We start from the raw sequence: 18738 nt of genomic DNA, 5'->3' as shown, positions 1-18738 counted from the left end.
TGCTGCCTTCTCAACTTTATCAATATAACAGGCCTCGCGACGTACACTGATGCTATTGTCACATTGCGGCCGAGTCAGCTTCAAAAGCTCGAGAGTCTCGGCTTGTACTACAATTCGCCAGAGCCAGCAATAATTTGCGTTGAATGCGGCTTCGCCATTAACCCTACTGTACCAATTACCACTGGTAATAGCACCCAATACCATTTTTTGCGGCCTGTGCACGTCCTTCGTTTGGTTTTTCTGGGGGATTTGGATCTGGGTCAGAACACAAAAATATTTGGCACGTGCGCCCTCTCCAACTTTCTAGGACCCCGGTGCTGATTCCCTGTCACCGCAAATAGGGAAGCATCACAAATGTCGTCTGGGTAGCCGAGGCTGCAGTTATCGGTCGTACGAAAAATCGAGGGCGCAGAGCCCGGAATGTCGAAGGCTCGCGAAGCCGGAATGTCGAGGTAAGAAGAAGCCGTAAATACCACGTAGGAAATAGCTCCGGGGGCGATATGAAGGGCTCGCGAAGCTCAGCGTCGTTAGGAACAAATGTCGCGAAGAAAGGTCAACTCTCTGAATCCCTTTCTTCAGGCAGCTGTTAGAGCCCTGTTAGCCCCACAGCTGCACTTGCTGCCATTTTGGCCTGGAGAAAAAAATATGCCCTAGCAGCACGCTAACAGCGGGTGCCAAGGAAAAAGTCTTTACAGGAGAGCGTACGAATTCAGTATGACAAGTCAGGTCTAGGGTATGAAGATATCTGACCCCACCCTTATCTTATCAGCATCAATGGCACAGCAACCAAAAAAGAACAGGTAAACAATTCAATCTCCAAGCACAAACATACATATCAGTACAATATCTCAATCGCGACCACAAAATAGCCACAATAGTCAGCCAAAAACTTTTAACCGCTCTACATGGACTTTGAGATCATCAGGGCTTGGATCGCCGACCATCATATTATTTTGCACGGTTGCAGAGACCCAGCTGTATGCGAATTGCCACTTGACTACGAACAGGAGTCAACAGCCGACAACGCACAAATGGACAGCGAACGTTTGAGAAGGAGCCCCAGAAAGCATAGCGCCAGTTCTCAATCAGATGCCGAGCCTCAAGCTGAGCCTGAATCTGCCGACGATGTCTTTGACGAGACACATCAGAGGACACCAAGGCCGCAAAGACGTGGTCTCGCTCTTCGTACAGCTCCTGACTTGAGTTATGCGCATCGGGATCCAGAAAAGCCTGGATTCGCGCCAAGGCCTACAGAGACGGCCTCATACACCGAGAAGATCAGCAATAGCTGCAGACCAACTTTCACATCCGGCTCAAGAACCGGAAGCAGCGTGACCAGCCGAACGCGCTCGACAAGTCCGATTAAGAAACCGGATGACTTGCAGAAGCTGAAAAAGCCCGTGGAATGGAAACCTGCAGAATTCAGGGAACTGGAAAACATCATAAAAACGACGGGCAGTGCTCAGGCATTGAAACTTTTCAAGGATATCACGAAAATTACAAAAGGACTAGGTTATCTGCCACGAGAACTCGAGGAGGTACTTGAAAGCGAGCTTGGAGCTGATGACTGGGAATTTGCGTCTGAGGATCGAGCTATGGTCATGACTGATAGCCAAGTCCAAGACGCCAGTATCAATTTCCCTTCCAATGACCAGGATTCCAATCGTCTTATGGTCCTGCACAACGAACTCAATTTTATACGCCAAACCGTCGCTGCCACAGAGAACTTCTTCGACAGAAATCGCTCCGAAGCAACTTGGAACGACCACGTCCATGGGCCGACTCTTCGTATGGCTGTTTCACAAATCCCGGGAGTCGAAGCTGAAAATATTACCACCTCTGGTATTGCAAGGACATGCATTCCTCCTGCACGCGGAGAGCTTGAGACCCTTAGTGGCAAGATGATCGACTATGCTCTTCTTCTCCGTCCGGACGGAAAACTCAAAACGGGCATCGCGGAGTTTGTGGATTCTCTTCCTGACGTGAGATCCTTCAACCAGTCGACGCATGGTCCGCTTTGCGAGGAGCCTACGGGTGTGCTCATCGAGACAAAAGTGGACACGAAGCGCCAAGGCGAGGGAAAAACACAGTTAGGAATATGGTTGGCTGCGTGGTTTGGGCGTGTGGCCAAGTTCCCAGCACGTGAAGGATCGAAGAAACTTCCGTTTTTACCGGTCATCCTTGTCGTCTGTGATAGCTGGAAGCTTCACTTTGCGTTCGACAAGGGCGATAGGTACGAAGTCTGTGGAGGGTTGGAGATTGGTTCTACAGGACGGATTGGCAAGCTGTATCAGCTACTTGCTGTGTTAAGGCTGCTGGGTGATTGGGTGAAGGGGGAGTTCCGAGACTGGGTTAAACATTGTGTTTCGTGAAATGAGGAATTTTGTTAACCATTAAGCGTATTCTAGATGGAGTCTGACGGCAACGCTCGAGGACCTACTGTACGCAGTCGTGGTGGTAACATGACAGGATACAACAAAACTGGCCCGTGCACGATGCTGGGTCATCTATGGCGGTCAATAGGCGGACGGGTACCCGTCCTTCTAAAATTGGGAAAGGCAAATGGGAAGAACACAACAAGAACAATTCATGTTAGACGAAAGCATTACGAGGCAGAATTGAAGTCATTAAGAAGAATCATCGTTGTTTGGGAGAAAACTCGTGGTGGAGACTGCCCGTCATGGCGGACCCAATAGGGGCCGAGATCGTAGTGGAGCAGGATGACGCCCCCTTTTCGACGCCAAAGTGTCGCAGGCCGGGCATGGTCTCAATGATCCTCAGGAACAACAGCCCTTAGTAATCAAGCTGGGTGATTTAAAGTAAAACCTGTGGGATGGAATACCCCACAGAGAAGAAAGAACCAATCAACTCACTACTGCTGCTCATTATGAATGACCCGACCTTCAATCCACTTTAAGCACATCCAGTGCGACACAAAGAGACCGAGTTGAATGGTGAGGCCAACGAGCAAGGTCCGAGACACGGCGCGACAATTGGAAGACACTGCCAAAGAAACGCGAAAAACTACCCGGCAAACGACGCGAAGTGTACCGACCGAAGAACAGATCGACCGACCGACCGAAACCCGAAAGAGTAGCGGCAGTGGCAGCAGCAGCGATGGAAGGGCAATGCTGCAGAAGGCGCTGGATCTCCTGGCAGAGTCGCGCAGGGAGACCAAGAGGCTGCAGGAAGCGCTGAGGGAACAGATGGAGATGACCAAGGAACTCAAGGAAGCTGTTGCAAAGCAGGAAGAGACAGTACGCGAGATGGGCAAGCAGATGGTGGAGATCAAGGATCAGATGACCGAGGAGCTGCAGCGCGTCCGCGAGCAGCTCGAAACTATCGTTACGAACGCAATGGACGGACCTCAACGATCATATGCTGACGTCACACGACTGACACCGTTCTTACCCCACAACGATTCGAGGACCTTAGCCGCTCCTCCGAACCCCACAGACGTGCCTTACTGCACGATTGACGTTTCAAGACTAGAAGAAAATGAGGCTAGGCTCTCAGCCGGGACGATCCGAGCGACAGTGGAGAACGAAGTCCGCGCCGAACTGGATAATCCCACGTGGCGATGCCGAGCGGTGACTAAGGACCCAAAGAATCCGCACCGTGTCAGGATCACCTGCAGGGACGAGAGCGAGCATGAGATTGTGAAACGCGTAGCGGAGACAAAACTGGCCCCAGGAGCCCGCATCCTACGAGACGACCTGTACCCTATCAGAGTGGATAATGTCAGCCGTATTGCGGTGCTAAACGAGAGGAACGAAGTTCGAACTGAGATCACCGAGATGCTCGGCCGAGAAAATGACACCGAGGTTGCAAAGGTAGCATGGCTCAGCAAGAGAGATATCCCCAAGGCATACGGCTCGATGGTGGTATATCTCAAAAAACGGTCAGAAGCTAGGCGGTTCATCAACGAAGGATTCTTTGTAGCTGGAGGAGAATCCGGTACTACAAAGGCATTTGAACGTCGTGACCGCCCCAAGCAATGTTACAACTGCCAACAGATCACGAGCCATAAGGCCTATCAGTGTGATAGACCACAAGTTTGTGGAAGGTGCGCGCAAGAAGGCCATTACCACAGTGCATGCACAGGAACGATTCCGAAATGTATCCCATGCGGCGGCCCCCATGAGTCATACAGCAGAAACTGCCGGAAGCTCTATCCATTACAACATGAATAGCATATTCCGACTGTTTCAACTGAATGTCAGAAAGCAAGGACCGGTACATGATAGTTTAATGAACGACAAGGACATTCAGGATGCAACCGTATTAGCCATCCAAGAACCCCAAGCACGGAGGATCCAGGGTAGGCTATTGACAACACCGATGGGGCACCACAAATGGGTCAAGATGGTACCTACGACAGAGAGGGAAGGTAGATGGGTGATTCGGAGCATGCTATGGGTAAATAAGGATGTGGAAGCCGAGCAGGTGCCAGTAGAGTCCCCAGATGTGACGGCAGCAGTCATCCGGCTGCCAGATCGTCTGGTCTTTACGGCATCTGTCTACGTACCCGGGGGAGACGCCCAAGCTCTACAGGACATATGCACTAAGCTTCGTAAAGCTATTAGAGAAGTAAGACGGAGATCGGGGAGAGCGGTAGACATAGTACTCGCTGGCGACTTTAACCGCCACGACCAGATGTGGGGCGGAGACGATGTCTCGGTGGAAAGACAGGGCGAGGCGGATCCTATCATTGACTTGATGAACGACTTCATGCTCAGAAGTCTGCTTCTCCGGGGCACAAAGACATGGCAAAGTGGAGACTATGAGACAACCATTGACTTGGTGCTGGCGTCCGAGGAGCTTGCGGACGCAAACATCAAATGCGCGATACATGGTACGGAGCACGGATCAGATCATCGCACAATAGAGACGGCATTCGACATTTCAGTCCCGGCGCCGAAACAGGAAGAAAGACTTCTGTTCAAGAATGCGCCCTGGAAGGAGATCAATAGTAGGATTATGGAGACGCTGAGAGTTAGGCCAGTGGGAAACACAGTGCAGCAGAAAACGGACAGGTTGATGTCGGCCGTGCTGGAAGCAGTCCAAGCACTGACACCTAAGGCTAAAGCATCACCGTATGCAAAGCGGTGGTGGACTCATGACCTCACACAGCTGCGGCATGTATACACATACTGGAGGAATCGAGCCCGTGCCGTAAGGTGTGTGGGACAGAATGTTAAAGATCTGGAGAATACGGCAAAGGCTGCGGCGAAGCAATACCACGATGCCATACGGCAGCGAAAGAATAATCACTGGAAGGAGTTTCTGGCGGATAACGACAACATCTGGAAAGCAGCCAAATACATGAAGTCTGGGGACGATGCAGCTTTTGGGAAGGTACCCCAGCTCGTTAAGGCAGATGGAACAGCAACAACTAGCCATAAAGAGCAAGCCGAAGAACTATTATCCAAGTTCTTTCCGCCACTGCCAGACAACATCGAAGATGAAGGACCACGGCAACATAGAGTCCCAGTAACGATGCCAAATCTGACTCTAGAGGAGGTGGAACGTCAACTGTGGGCGACAAAGTCATGGAAGGCACCAGGAGAAGATGGACTGCCAGCGATCGTCTGGAAGCAAGTTTGGCCCTCGGTGAAACACGACGTCCTCGACATCTTCCAAGCATCACTGGAGGAAGGCGTGATACCAGACCAGTGGAGACACGCTCGAATCATCCCACTCAAGAAGCCAGGTAAAGATGACTATACAATCGCGAAAGCGTGGAGACCGATCTCGCTTCTCGCTACGCTGGGTAAGGTGTTAGAGTCGGTAGTTGCTGAGAGAATCTCCCACGCGGTAGAGACCCACGGGCTGCTTCCGACCAACCATTTCGGCGCGCGGAAGCAACGATCAGTAGAGCAAGCCCTCGTACTCCTGCAAGAACACATCTTCTCGGCATGGCGTTCACGTCAGTTCGTGAGTCTCATTAGTTTTGACGTCAAAGGAGCATATAATGGCGTGTGCAAAGAGAGATTGCTGCAGCGGATGAAGGTGAGAGGGGTCCCCGAGGATCTCTTGCGCTGGATCGATTCCTTTTGTTCAGAGCGGACTGCAACCATTGTAATCAATGGCCAGAGTTCCGAAAGCCGACCTCTACCACAAGCAGGACTTCCACAAGGATCGCCCCTATCGCCGATATTGTTTCTATTATTCAATGCAGATCTAGTGCAAACTCAGATCGATAGAAATGGTGGTGCCATCGCCTTCGTCGACGACTACACGGCGTGGGTATCGGGACCGACAGCCCAAAGCAACCGGAGAGGGATACAAGCAATAATTGACAAAGCTCTTGACTGGGAGAGACGGAGTGGTGCGGCTTTTGAGGCGGAAAAAACGGCGATCATACATTTCACCAGATACACAGGCAGGGTAGACTCAGAACCATTCACTATTAAGGGTGAGAGAGTCTTTCCGAAGGATCAGGTCAAGATCCTGGGTGTCATCATGGACTCACGACTTCACTACAAGCAACACATTGCAAGGGCAGCGACGAAAGGCCTTGAGGCTGCGATGGAACTGAAACGACTGAAGGGAATGGCTCCCTCAACAACGAGGCAGCTCTTTACAGCCATGGTAGCCCCTGTTGTGGACTATGCCTCCAACGTCTGGATGCATGCGTGCAAAACAGCATCGGCGTATACGATCCATCGAGTACAAAGGATAGGAGCACAAGCAATCATAGGATCCTTTACAAGCGTGGCGACAGGAGTGGCCGAAGTTGAAGCCCACATAGCGACCATTCAAGAAAGGTTCTGGAGACGAGCAAGCAAGTTATGGGTAGACATACACACGCTGCCGCGGACCAACCCGGTCCGGAACCTCCTACGAGGAATCAAAGCCTTCAGGCGCTTCATATCTCCACTCAGGCGCATCGCGGATGTATGCAGAGAGGTACCGAAGGATACCATGGAAGTCATTCAACCATTCACCCTCGCTCCGTGGGAGGCACGCCTACAAGTCATACTGAACAGTCAAGGAGAGAAGAAGAAAACAAGATCAAAGAGCTAGCCAAAGCAGGATGGGCGGTCAGGATAGCGACAAGCAGCTCCGCGCGGAATGATCTAGTCGGCATGGGAGTAGCTATCAGAATCCCCATATCCGTGGCAAGAGCCGGCAAGATCAACGAAGCCTTTTCGGTCACCCTGGGTACGAGGGAAGAACACAACCCGTACACAGCCGAACTGGCAGCGATCGCTCATGGTCTCAACTACCTGCCGGAGATGAAGTATCGAGTCATTGTGATCGCGACAAGTAACAAATCGGCTGCACAAGCTATAGGTAACCCCCGCCAGCAGTCAGGTCAAGGGCATATACGAGAGATATATGATGCTATAGAGAAGCTTCGAGGAGATGGAAACAGAGTCAACCTCATCTGGCTACCACGCGACAGCGAGCTCAAAATCCAGAAGACAGCCAAGATGTCAGCTCGTTACGCAACGGAGCCGTACATGACACCGCGGAGAGGAATGATCAAAGCAAAGACCACAATTCTTAATCGAACGAGGGCAGATCTACGAATGGAGAGGAAGCTACCAGATGGAGTGGGCAGGCATTCTAGAAGGGTCGACTCGGCTCTGCCTGGTAAACATACCCGCCTGTTGTACGATCAATTATCATGGAAAGAGGCCAGCGTGCTGGCACAACTGAGAACCGGAATGGCGCGACTGAACGGTTACCTATATCAGATCAGGGCAGCACCGACGGATGAATGTCCGTGCGGGCGGGCAAAGGAAACGGTAGAGCATTTCCTCTTTCGATGCGTGAAATGGACGACACAACGCAAAGAGATGTTTCAGAGTATAAATGAGAAACGCGGCAACCTCTCCTTTCATCTGGGAGGTAAGGCAGCATCAGACGGTCAGGAATGGAAGCCAGACATGGACGCGGTGCGGGCCACGATCAGGTTCGCGATCGCTACAGGTCGCTTGGAACGGAGATGACGGGAACACTACTAACCTAGTAACATTTTATCAACACTAACCGATAACCTATGACGCCCTCAAATAATCAATAGCAGGCATTGCTTCAGCCGCCGAAGATAGGAAACTGAACACTTGGAGGGATTGGGCTTCAAGTTGACCTGCTACTACTAACAATCACGAGGACTAAGAAGAAAAGCAATGACTAGACTGGAAGGAACAAGGTGAGAATTGTAGGGGCTTGGCGAGAGCAAGGCAATAACTAGCGAAGTGTATGTACCTTTAGCTTCAGAGCCCATTGGGCGTTGGCCTACCGGGCGTAATAGACTTGTATTGTATTGTATTGCAATGCATATCCAGATTTTGGTATTTTCTATTTCAGTTGACTTTTCTTTTTAATTATTTTGCACATAGAATATTTTATACATATTAGGAACATAAAACTAAACGTATCATCGTAATAGAAGTATTATGCCTACTTTTATCTATCTGATATTTCTCAACTATTCATCGATACAGTCAACAAGCCCATCACCATTGCTCTTGATCACACCCGACCATGCAGATAACTTGGGAATGCCGCGCCATACGAGGTTCACGTTCTAGTTAGATCGTCCCGATGCCGCAGTTCTAGTCGCGTCCATTCGCTATGCATAACAACCTGCAACTCTTCCTCTACTCTCCTTATCTCCGGTTCCCGTGCTCGTTTTGCTCTTTCTGCTCTTTCTCTCTGCTTGGCTGGATCTGACCGTAGTTAATGATGGCATCTAGTTCAAGAGGGAATATCACTTACCTTTCCAGATGTCTAAGATATTTAGAAGAATCTGGACTAGAAGGACTAACGGTAACACTTGTCCAAACCCCATTTTCGTCTCGTCTTCCACCAAGGGCTGGTTTATTATTTTAAGCATGATGATATCATACGTATTCCAGATGACGAACGCATAGTAGACGATGAAAAATCCTCGCACGTCACTGTCGCCGTATGACCAGACCGAAATGAGCACGCGAGCCAACCAAACAAACCGAAACAGTATCCAAAACAAGAAGGTCGCGAAGAGCCTGTACAGCAGCCGCAGAAACTGGGCAAGACTGAATCTGCAAGAAATCTTGACATTCTTCTTGAAACAATCATTTGTCCGGTCTTTAAAGAAATCTTCTAAGTCCTTGCCCTTGCCTTTCCATATCCCCGAAAACGTACCTTTTCGGTCCACAAAACTCCATATGAGAGCGGCTTGGTAGATGCCCAAACCCGCGATCCATATCCAAGGCAAAACCACGCTGTTGTACGTAATATCATTGAAATGGTAGCACTTTTGCGGATCGTCCTCGTTCCAGTTGTCGGTCTCTAGTTTATTGGATAAAGAAGCCCAGGTAATGCCCAAGAAAACACTTACTATAATAAGCAGTCTTCTTGTATAAGCCCGCCATTTTGTCCAGGAGGTACTACTCAAAGCCGTATTCAACTCTTTGACAGCTTGGTACATATAAGCTGGCCGAGCCATCCAGAAGGAGTTCGAAGTCAGCCACCAATATGATGCCACCAGTTCCCGATGATAGAATGTGATTGTGTTCCATTGAGAGAACCCAGCAATGACGATTGCAGTACCAGTGATTGCTTGAAGGTCGGAAAGAGGACCTAGGAGGTCTTCGGCGCCAAGAGCTAGTCGATAATCGATTCCTTCCAAGTCACGTAAGGATGCAATGGTTGCAGCAACGGCTGTGACCCATGCGGGCAAGATAAAAGCGATGATAACCTGAAAATATATTAATAACTATGTCTCGTCCTAATATCGAGGGCAGTAAGCCTTACTCCAAGCCCGGCGATATCCGAATCACCCGGTATCTTATTCTCATCCTTGAGATAGGTTGTAAAGTTGCAGCCTAGATACTGCCACATATTAAACGGCCAACTAAACACTCGGGACACGGTTAGGGTCTAGAATAATAGAAGTAAGTGCTAAATTACAGGAGTGAGGATGAGCGACACAGGAAGAAGCAAACTGATATAAAAGAAGGAACTGCAGCTCCAACTCCAATAGAACGAAGAAATCTTGCTCCAGCTAACGTAGGAGGCTATCTGACATGACCGAGCCCAGAAGGCTGTGTTCAGGCTGTGCCACCATCTGCGCAACATACTTTGCGCCTTTTGGGGGGCCGCACACTTACGGAGCTCGCCCTTTCAGTGCCAGAGAAGAGTTCGAGATTGCAGTGCGCATCCGCGCAGCCGCTCCCTAACCCACTTCCTGTTGACCTTTTCCCACTTTCGCGGGGAATGGGCTGGCTTTTGCATGTAAACGGCTTGCCTCCGCAGATCGACGGAAGTAGGGCTGACAGACTTAAATTCTATTTGCCCAGCGATTCTGATAGGGCGCAGTTACTAGATCTGCCCCAGTATCCTGAGTGGCGCTACGCTCAGACCAGTACGTACCAGAGTTCCTCAGGCTGTTGAACGGTAGGGGCAGAGGCAGCGAGGCAGTGAGGGTTTCAAGCCTCAACCGACATACACCTCAACCAGGCACCATGGAATTTCATAAAGATGATCGAGGCAAGGGGTCAGTTCAGAGAGGAAAATTGAGTAATGCAGTTAATTACACGTAGTAGTAGGGAGTCGATTCCTGAATATTATACTGGATTAGCCACACTAAAAAGGTTGATAAACTTTGAGGCGCACGCCTGATCACCGTGTCGTGGCCTATAGTCCTCCCATTCTCGGTTTGGTGGCGTCGAATAGCAGAAGCATCTGGGAGTTCGCTTGATAGCCACAATGCCTACTGAAATCTGCCTTGCCTTTTTCATGACGTCCAAAATCAGGCTGGCAGCAACCGGTGTGATGCAAATGATCAGGTAAGGCAATGTCCGCCTTGCAAATTCCTCTTGTGTTGCAGCTCGAAGTAGAATAATTCATGCCGACGCCATCATTTGGGGCTAATGCTGTTGTATCTGGATCCTGTTGTAAGAAGTCCATGTGCCTTGAAATTAAAATCCTCGGTTACTCTTTTTTAAGCTGTTCAATACCAAGCCACATCGATGCTATGGTCCCCTTAAGTGTTGAAAAGGTGTGCTACTAAGCCACCGGGCTGTCAACAGCAGTGTCGGGCCACAGAAGGGTTGAGCGTTAACAGACTAGTCCCGGAAGAGCTGGCCTGGTTGAGCGCTTCATCACGCTCGCATCCAGTTCACCTAAAATATAACACGCGACAGGTATCACGGCTCGGCCAGATCATCTCTACATTCTAAATCTCACAAATACACTTCAGGTTGTCTATTAGCTATCTTACAGGTCACCAGGTCACATGTCGCTTGCCTCGAACCCCAGCTGAGCTGATGCTCATTCATCCCCAGAACCGCTTCCAAAACCCGTTCTCACTCGCAGCTCTTTCCTCACGCCACTTCTCAATGATGGGCCGTCGCCAGTTCGAAAGCCATTCCTCTATAGCATCGTCGTAGGAATGTTGATCCGCCATCAGAGTCCTCCATTGAGCGCGACTGGATCGCAAGCGCAGGGCATCATATCGCCATTCGAGGGGGTATCGCTCCTCCTTTTGTGCAGAGGCTGAGATAGGGCAAAATTCGAAGTAGTAGAGATCGTATTCGGTCCAGATAAATTCGCTTGTGTTGTCTGGGTTGTCTTGGCGTAACCGCTGGGACTGTCGGCCTAGCAGATAGGGATCTGTGTTGCAATTCATAATGGTGTCAGCATAGCAAGTTGGGGAGGTTTGAAGGTCGAGAATTGGTTGGGACTGATAATTCGCCTCTTTATCAGCCCTTTCTGTTCATGAAATATGCGTTGTAGGTTTATTTGTCCCCAACTAATGGTTCGGTGATAGTGCGCCAGGGCAGATACAGTGTTTTTCGGCGCGTGTTCCTTGTACATGGACCAGCAAAGGACATTAAGGCAGCTTTTTCGGCCTCGAGATAATCTAGTCTAAGTCATGATAAAATATGGTAAGTTTACCTAAGTATTTTGTCACTTAGATTATGAGGAAGAGACAAGGACCATGTCATGTTGGCAGATTTCATCGACATATCCGCCATTGTCAAGGCGCCGTATTCTCACCCATATATATCGAACTCGCCTTCAATTTCTAATCACAAATCGATTCACCAAGGCATCAAATTCACCTAAGAGCCGCGATATCCCAATAGGCCAGAATTCAGGTTATATCTTTACATTATCCCGCACAACTACTCAACTACCTGAGTCCTTTAATATGCTCTCTCTTTGTAAGAGATCTTGCTCAGTTAATGTGAAAGGTTCTGGTGCTAGGTATTGTGGTTCAGTATTCTGTCTGTTCTTCTTAAATTCTTCTCTGTCCTTCTTTATTCGCTCGTTAACTGTCAATATATCGAACTTGCGTAGGACTTCCACAATCAAGGCTGTCTGGGCCTCACCACTATGACTGAATGGACATTCTGGCAGTCCTAAGAGCGCCTTTCAAAGTGCGTAGTTATAATCAACCCATTGGGCACACACTGCTAGCATGGCATGGCGATGCGGTGATGTCCAGAGGTCAGTTGAGATGTGGATCATCGATTGAGAACCCTGAATAAGATCTCTAAGCTGGGAAGCATATAGCCCATAGTTGGCATTTAAGATCTTCATAGCCTGATCACCGGATGTAATCAGGCAGTCTTCAATGGCAGGATTGCATGCCAGGGCAAGACTCTTCATCTCATCCCAAGTAACTGAAGAGAATGGGACCCGACGCCGCGTGAGGAGTCCCACGATTGCCTCAATATACCGTTGAGCATTGAAGACATTCCGAAGAGCACTGTCAGATGGTTGGAATGTTATATATGAGTCTATGGATGGCTGCGTCGATTGCTGTGAGTTTTGAGACGTCTCACTAGCCTAGATAAGTTGCCGGCGTCGATTTTGTGCATGGGTTATGGCATTGCTCGTGTATCCGTTGCTCCAGCGAGTTAAGCAGTGAAGACAGACGTATTCCCTTCGACCATAAGACTTCCGAACCCTTCCAATTTGAGTCTTGTTCTTCTCAGGATACTCAACACGGAAGAAGCTGTGGAAGTCCCAGCCCAGCCGCTCGATGGCTGTTAATTGAGCAGATGTTGAACTGATAGGCGATGAGCTAGCCATAGTCGAGATTCTAGGAATAAGTGCTTAAGTATATGGCACCCTAATGGTGCCTAAAGCGTCTAGGATTTGCAGTGAGATTCGCAGTATCAAAACAATAGAGACAGGGCAGCTCGGCCATAGCATTGATTGAAAAAGTCATGACTCGCATGTGGAAAATATCGAATCGAACAAACCTCTTAATTTCTATCTAATGAGGGACTGGGAGCTGGCTTCTTGTAGCTATGTTTCGTCATAAGCAGCATTGATGGCCTTTAGGCAGCCGTATGCTGCCTTGCGCTAGTTGTGATGTGGCGTTCGTGCTGTCCGTGAAACTATTCACGACAGTTATCCTTGGCCGTGACAGAGCTTATCCGAGGAGTAAAGAGAACATAAACTTATATGTCTGTCTGCTAACGGTGGGCGTCTAAGAGCCATAAGTGTGCTACGGGTCGTAGCCATCAGTGAGGTCGTTTACTACTGAGCCGGTGGCGGATAGCTTCACGGCGTAACAAGGCCATCGTGGCACGTCACGTTTCTGGTGTATACGAAAAAACCAATGTCTGGTTAGCTAACACTACCAACTTGACCAATTATATGGAGCGCCTTATTGTTGTACAACTCCAACAAAAGTAGTGTTGTACAACTATACAACAGTTGTACTCATATAACAACACTACAATACGCATGTATGGTCAACTTCATCAAGGCCTATGCCAAAGCCAGGGAAGTGGGTATGACGAAGAAAAACATCCTTTCAGGCTGGAGAGTAAGTGGGAACTGGCCGATTTCACGACGGAAAGCGCTCATACATGCCGAAATCCAACCAGACAAGAAGGAAACGACGCCTGGATCAGACAGCCACAGAGACGGGCAAGTCGACTCTGATAATACGCCAAAGACCAGCCGTCACATCAGAGATCTGGGGAAGAACAAGAGCCCCTCTACCAGAAGGCGGTATTCTGTGATATCAAAAGGATTTGAAGCCCAAGAGTCAAAGATCGCCTCTCTCAGCACCAGAATAGCCAGTCTGGAGGAGGAAGTTGGCCGGTTGAGCAGAGGCAAGAAGAGAAAAGCGATACCGAACCCCAATAAGAAATTTATGACGCTGGCAGAGGCTCTAGCGGCTGGTGACACTATTTTAGAGCCAAACGAAGCAATTGAAAGGGCGGATGTTGTTGAGGATATGATCGAGGTGGGAGGGATGGAAGAGGATGAGAGGTCAAATTCAGGCAAGGAAGAATTAGGTGTCGTACGCACCCGCACAGGCCGTGAGGTTAAAAGGCCTAGAAAATATTAAAATAGATTCAATTTTGATCTGAATTCTAGAGATAAACTTATTTTTACTATTTTTATTACGGTTTTCCCATAAGGTTAAAAAAGTGCATTATGTATGGGGGATTCTTTTTTTCGCTGACCGGTAGGTGGGTATGACCGGCAGGTGGGTACTGCATGGTATCCTATAAGCAAGCTAGACTAGAGAATGCTAGCTATCTAGGCCGCAAATGGCTTAGAGTCTTACCTACACAATAACCCTACTCTTTTACAGACTCTGAGACTACTGAAGCCCTTAGAAGCAGGCTTTTCTACCCTATTAAGCCTCTAGACCTGCCCTGTAGTGCCTGTGGTGCTATAGCTAACCTAGGCCATGAGGATACTTGCAAGGGAGCTAGCAGAAGGTGGACTGCAAGGCATAATGCTGTTAATAGGGCCTTTGTGAAAGCCCTAGGTAGCCGGCCTGACCTCGAGGTCGAGATCGAACCCCTAGTCCAGCAAGACTCCTCCCTCCGAGCTGACTTTGCAGTCACTATTGGAAATAGCCGCTACTTCTATGATATCCAAATCGTAGCTATCTCCAAGGACTCTGCAAAGGAGGACCCCTATAGCACCTTAAAGGAAGCTGCTGATGAGAAAAGGCGGAAATATCAGTCTCTTGGAGCCTTCTTCCACCCCCTTATCTTCTCAGCAGGCGGTCTTATGGAGCAGGAGACCTCTCAAACTTATAAGAAGCTCCAAGAGCTCCTAGGTTCCTTTGCAGCCTCGCAGCTTGACTCGACTATCGGCCTTGCCTTGACTAAGACTAGGGCTATCTCAGCTGCCTTAATAGCTCGAGACCTACCTAGGAGAACGCATTCCTAGATGCCGACCTACCTTCCTTCCTAACCTATCTCTCTCCCCTATCTCCCTTCTATCTCTACCTCCCTTCTATCTCTATATCTTTCCAATCTCTATCTCTTTCCTATCTCTATCCCTTTTCTATCTCTATCTCTTTCCTATCTATATCTTACCTATATTCCTAACTATCCTTCTTATATTTATATCTCTTTTATCTCTTTTTACCTCTCTATCTCTTTTCCTTATTATCTCTCTTATCTCTTTCTTATTTCCTTTATTTAAGCCTTATATAAATAGCATTCGAGCAAGATAGCTTTCTGTCGCACTGAGCGTGCTTAAAGGGTTAAAGTAAAATGTGTTGAGCAGCAGCAAAAATATGTTGATTGTTGGCTTAAGTTATCTCTTGTGCGGGGTATTCCATCCTGCACAGTTACTTAAAGCATATAGCTAGATTACTAATGCCTACCCTGCGACACTTTCCATAGCCTAATATAACCCTATCCCAACCTGATGACCCCCCCCCCCCCCCCAAAAAAAAAAAAAAAGGCTAACGTACACGATAAGCGGGCGGCACAGATAAGCGAGCGGCACAAAAATCCCTCACCTTACATCAACTCTATCAGATCAATTAATTCTCAACCAAAAAACATATCGCAAGCTACTGCTGAAGCTCGTATTATTCTTGCACTTCAGGCCTATCAGGCCGACCCAAAATTAAGTCTACGACGAGCTGCAAAGATCTATGACGTTCACTTCCGTACCCTCCACTATCGCTCTCAGGGCAGGCAGGCTCGCGACGATTGTATTCCCAACTCACGGAAACTAAGTGATCTAGAGGAACAGGTTATAGTCCAGTATATCCTTGACCTAGATTCGCGAGGATTTCCTTCCCGGCATTGTGATGTTGAAGAAATGGCGAATCGACTGCTTGCTGACCGCAATGCGTCACCAGTTGGCAAGCGCTGGGCTATCAATTTTATCAAGCGACAACCAGAGCTTGAGACGCGTTTTCAGAGGAAATATGACTATCGCAGGGCCCAATGCGAAGATCCAACTACTATTCGCAATTGGTTTAGGCTCGTAGAGAATACAATCGCAAAGTACGGCATCCGATCAGATGATATCTGGAACTTTGATGAGACTGGCTTTATGATGGGTAAGATATCAAGCGGTATAGTTATTACCAGCTCGGAAAGGCGTGAAAACCTAAAATCAGTCCAGCCTGGAAATCGGGAATGGGCTACAGTGATTCAAGCGATCAATGCAGAAGGTCAGGCGATTGATCCATTTATCGTGGTTGCAGGCGAATATTACCTCCAGAACTGGTATGAAGAAAGCAACCTCCCGGCCACCTGGGTTATTGCTACAACCGAAAATGGCTGGACAGATAACGAGACGGGCCTCGACTGGCTAAAGCACTTTAATCAGGCTATAACTAACCGATTAACTGGTCCCTATCGTCTCTTAATCCTTGATGGTCATGGAAGTCATCGGTCAGCCGATTTCCAGATATATTGTGAGGAGAATAATATTGTTACACTCTGTATGCCGCCTCATTTATCGCACCTGCTTCAGCCTCTTGATATTAGCTGCTTTAGGCCGCTAAAAAGGGCATATGGTCGAGAAATAGAGCGACTGATCAGAAGGTCTATAACCCATATTTCTAAGACTGACTTCTTCCTGGCGTTTTACGTTGCCTTCTAAGCTACTATAACCGAGAAAAATATTAAGGGAGGTTTTAAAGGAGCCGGGCTTGCTCCCTTTAACCCAGAATATGTCATCTCAAAGCTTGATGTGCAACTACGGACCCCGACGCCTCCCCAGGAGGTTATTGAACCTTCGACCCCTTGGACTTCAAGGACCCCAAAGACAATACTAGAGACCCAATCTCACTCTAAGTATCTGCAAGGAAGGATTAGAAATCATAAAAGCAGCTCCCCTGAGTCAATAATTGAAGCCGTGAAGTATTTTGAGAAAGGACAGAGCATTCTTCTACATAAGATAGCCTTACAAGAGGCTGAGATCCGGGAACTTCGTCAGGCAAATGATATGCTTAGCCGGCGGCATAGGGCAAAAAGAAGACGCCTACAGAGAAGAGGGAATATGATTATAGGGAATGCCCAGGATTCAATTGATCAGATAGATGTGAATACGCAGGTAGTGGCCGAATCATCGAGAAGTGGTGGTCAAGGAAGGTCTGTTGGACCAGGTGTTCGGCGCTGTGGTGTATGCGGCAAGACCGGTCATAATGCAAGAATCTGTCAGGAAGGTATTTAGGCCACTTAGAATTGATATAGTACTTGATTTTAATTGATTAGATAACCTGTTATGTTTTAATTGCGATTTATCTTGTAAAGGTTAAGATTTTTGTGCCGCTCGCTTGTTTGTGCCGCCCGCTTATCGTGTACGTTACAGAGTACTGTACAATAAAATTACTATATAAAACTTTATTTATAAGAGCTTATTCTTAAAAAAGCTAATAAAAGCATATATATTAGAATAAATAGCTAACGTGGTTGATAAGCATGCGACGCAGATAAGCATGCGACGCACTTTTCCCTCTTACATCATAGATTTTATCTGATTAGATATTTGTCAACCATTAACAATGTCACAATCTTCAAATGAAGCCAGAACCCTCCTTGCCCTTCAGGCCCTTCAAAATGACCCAAAATTAAGTACCCGACGCGCTGCAAAGATATACGAGATCTCTGAGCCTAGGCTACGTCGCCGTAGAAATGGCATTCAATCGCGACGCGATTTTATCCCGAAATCGCGGAAACTATCTGATCTAGAAGAGCAGATAATAGTCCAATTCATTCTTGACCTAGATTCGCGAGGGTTTCCTTCGCGACTGCGTTTTGTGGAAGAAATGGCCAATTCTCTTCTTGCTGACCGCGACGCGTCACCTGTTGGCAAGCGCTGGGCTCACAACTTCGTCAAGCGACAACCAGAGCTAAAGACGCGTTTATTTCGGAAATATGACTATCAGAGAGCCAAATGCGAAGATCTATCTATTATTGTTTGTCAACCGTCGCTTGATTCAGGAGCACTGGCGAAATACTCCAAGATCCTCTCAGATGATATCTGGAACTTTGATGAGACTGGCTTTATGATGGGCGCTATTATGGCTGGAATGGTCGTTACAGGTTCAGAAAGGCAAGTAAGGCCAAAATCAGTACAGCCTGGAAACCGGGAATGGATTACAGTGATCCAGGCGATCAATGCGGAAGGTCAATCGATCGCGCCGTTCATCATTGGTGCAGGCAAATATCACCTTGCGAATTGGTACCGAGAATGGAACCTCCCAGGCGATTGGGTTATTGCAACGAGCCAGAATGGATGGACGAATAACCAGCTAGGTCTCCATTGGCTAAAGCACTTTGATCGGTCTACAACTAATAGACCAACTGGTCCCTATCGTCTTCTGATCCTTGATGGTCACGAAAGCCATCACTCTGCCGATTTTGAGAGATATTGCGAGGAGAACAAGATTATCACGCTCTGTATGCCTGCTCATGCGTCTCACTTACTCCAGCCTCTTGACGTTGGGTGCTTTGGGCCGCTGAAAAAGGCATATGGTCGAGAAATAGAGTATCTGATCAG

At 48.2% G+C, this 18738-nt stretch overlaps 4 protein-coding genes across 4 annotated transcripts; 2 read left to right on the top strand and 2 right to left on the bottom strand.

The window, feature by feature from the left end:
* The first annotated feature begins 820 nt into the window (after positions 1-820).
* Positions 821-2704, top strand: FOXG_07073 (uncharacterized protein). Its single transcript, XM_018385707.1, has one exon. The coding sequence runs from the start codon at positions 906-908 to the stop codon at positions 2370-2372; it is 1467 nt and encodes a 488-aa protein (XP_018244365.1). The 5' UTR covers positions 821-905; the 3' UTR covers positions 2373-2704.
* A 5831-nt stretch (positions 2705-8535) lies between these two features.
* FOXG_07072 (uncharacterized protein) lies at positions 8536-9840 on the bottom strand (the record flags this gene model as incomplete). The annotated part of the gene is made up of 3 exons (XM_018385706.1): positions 8536-8684; positions 8734-9697; positions 9754-9840. The coding sequence occupies 3 exons, from the start codon at positions 9838-9840 to the stop codon at positions 8536-8538; spliced, it is 1200 nt and encodes a 399-aa protein (XP_018244364.1).
* A 1435-nt stretch (positions 9841-11275) lies between these two features.
* On the bottom strand, positions 11276-11629 carry FOXG_07071 (uncharacterized protein; the record flags this gene model as incomplete). Its single annotated transcript, XM_018385705.1, has 1 exon — positions 11276-11629. One exon carries the CDS (start codon positions 11627-11629, stop codon positions 11276-11278), a length of 354 nt encoding a protein of 117 aa, XP_018244363.1.
* Positions 11630-14406: 2777 nt separating this feature from the next.
* FOXG_07069 (uncharacterized protein) lies at positions 14407-15156 on the top strand (the record flags this gene model as incomplete). Its single annotated transcript, XM_018385704.1, has 2 exons — positions 14407-14437; positions 14654-15156. 2 exons carry the CDS (start codon positions 14407-14409, stop codon positions 15154-15156), a joined length of 534 nt encoding a protein of 177 aa, XP_018244362.1.
* Positions 15157-18738: the final 3582 nt, after the last annotated feature.

This window comes from Fusarium oxysporum, chromosome 6 (assembly GCF_000149955.1).
Source record: "Fusarium oxysporum f. sp. lycopersici 4287 chromosome 6, whole genome shotgun sequence".
NCBI classification, from domain to species: domain Eukaryota; kingdom Fungi; phylum Ascomycota; class Sordariomycetes; order Hypocreales; family Nectriaceae; genus Fusarium; species Fusarium oxysporum.
This window is presented reverse-complemented; position numbering and strand designations above follow the sequence as displayed.

Coding starts and splice junctions, on each gene's coding strand:
- FOXG_07073 (XM_018385707.1), top strand. CDS start 906: ATGGACTTTGAGATCATCAGGGCTTGGATCGCCGACCATCATATTATT.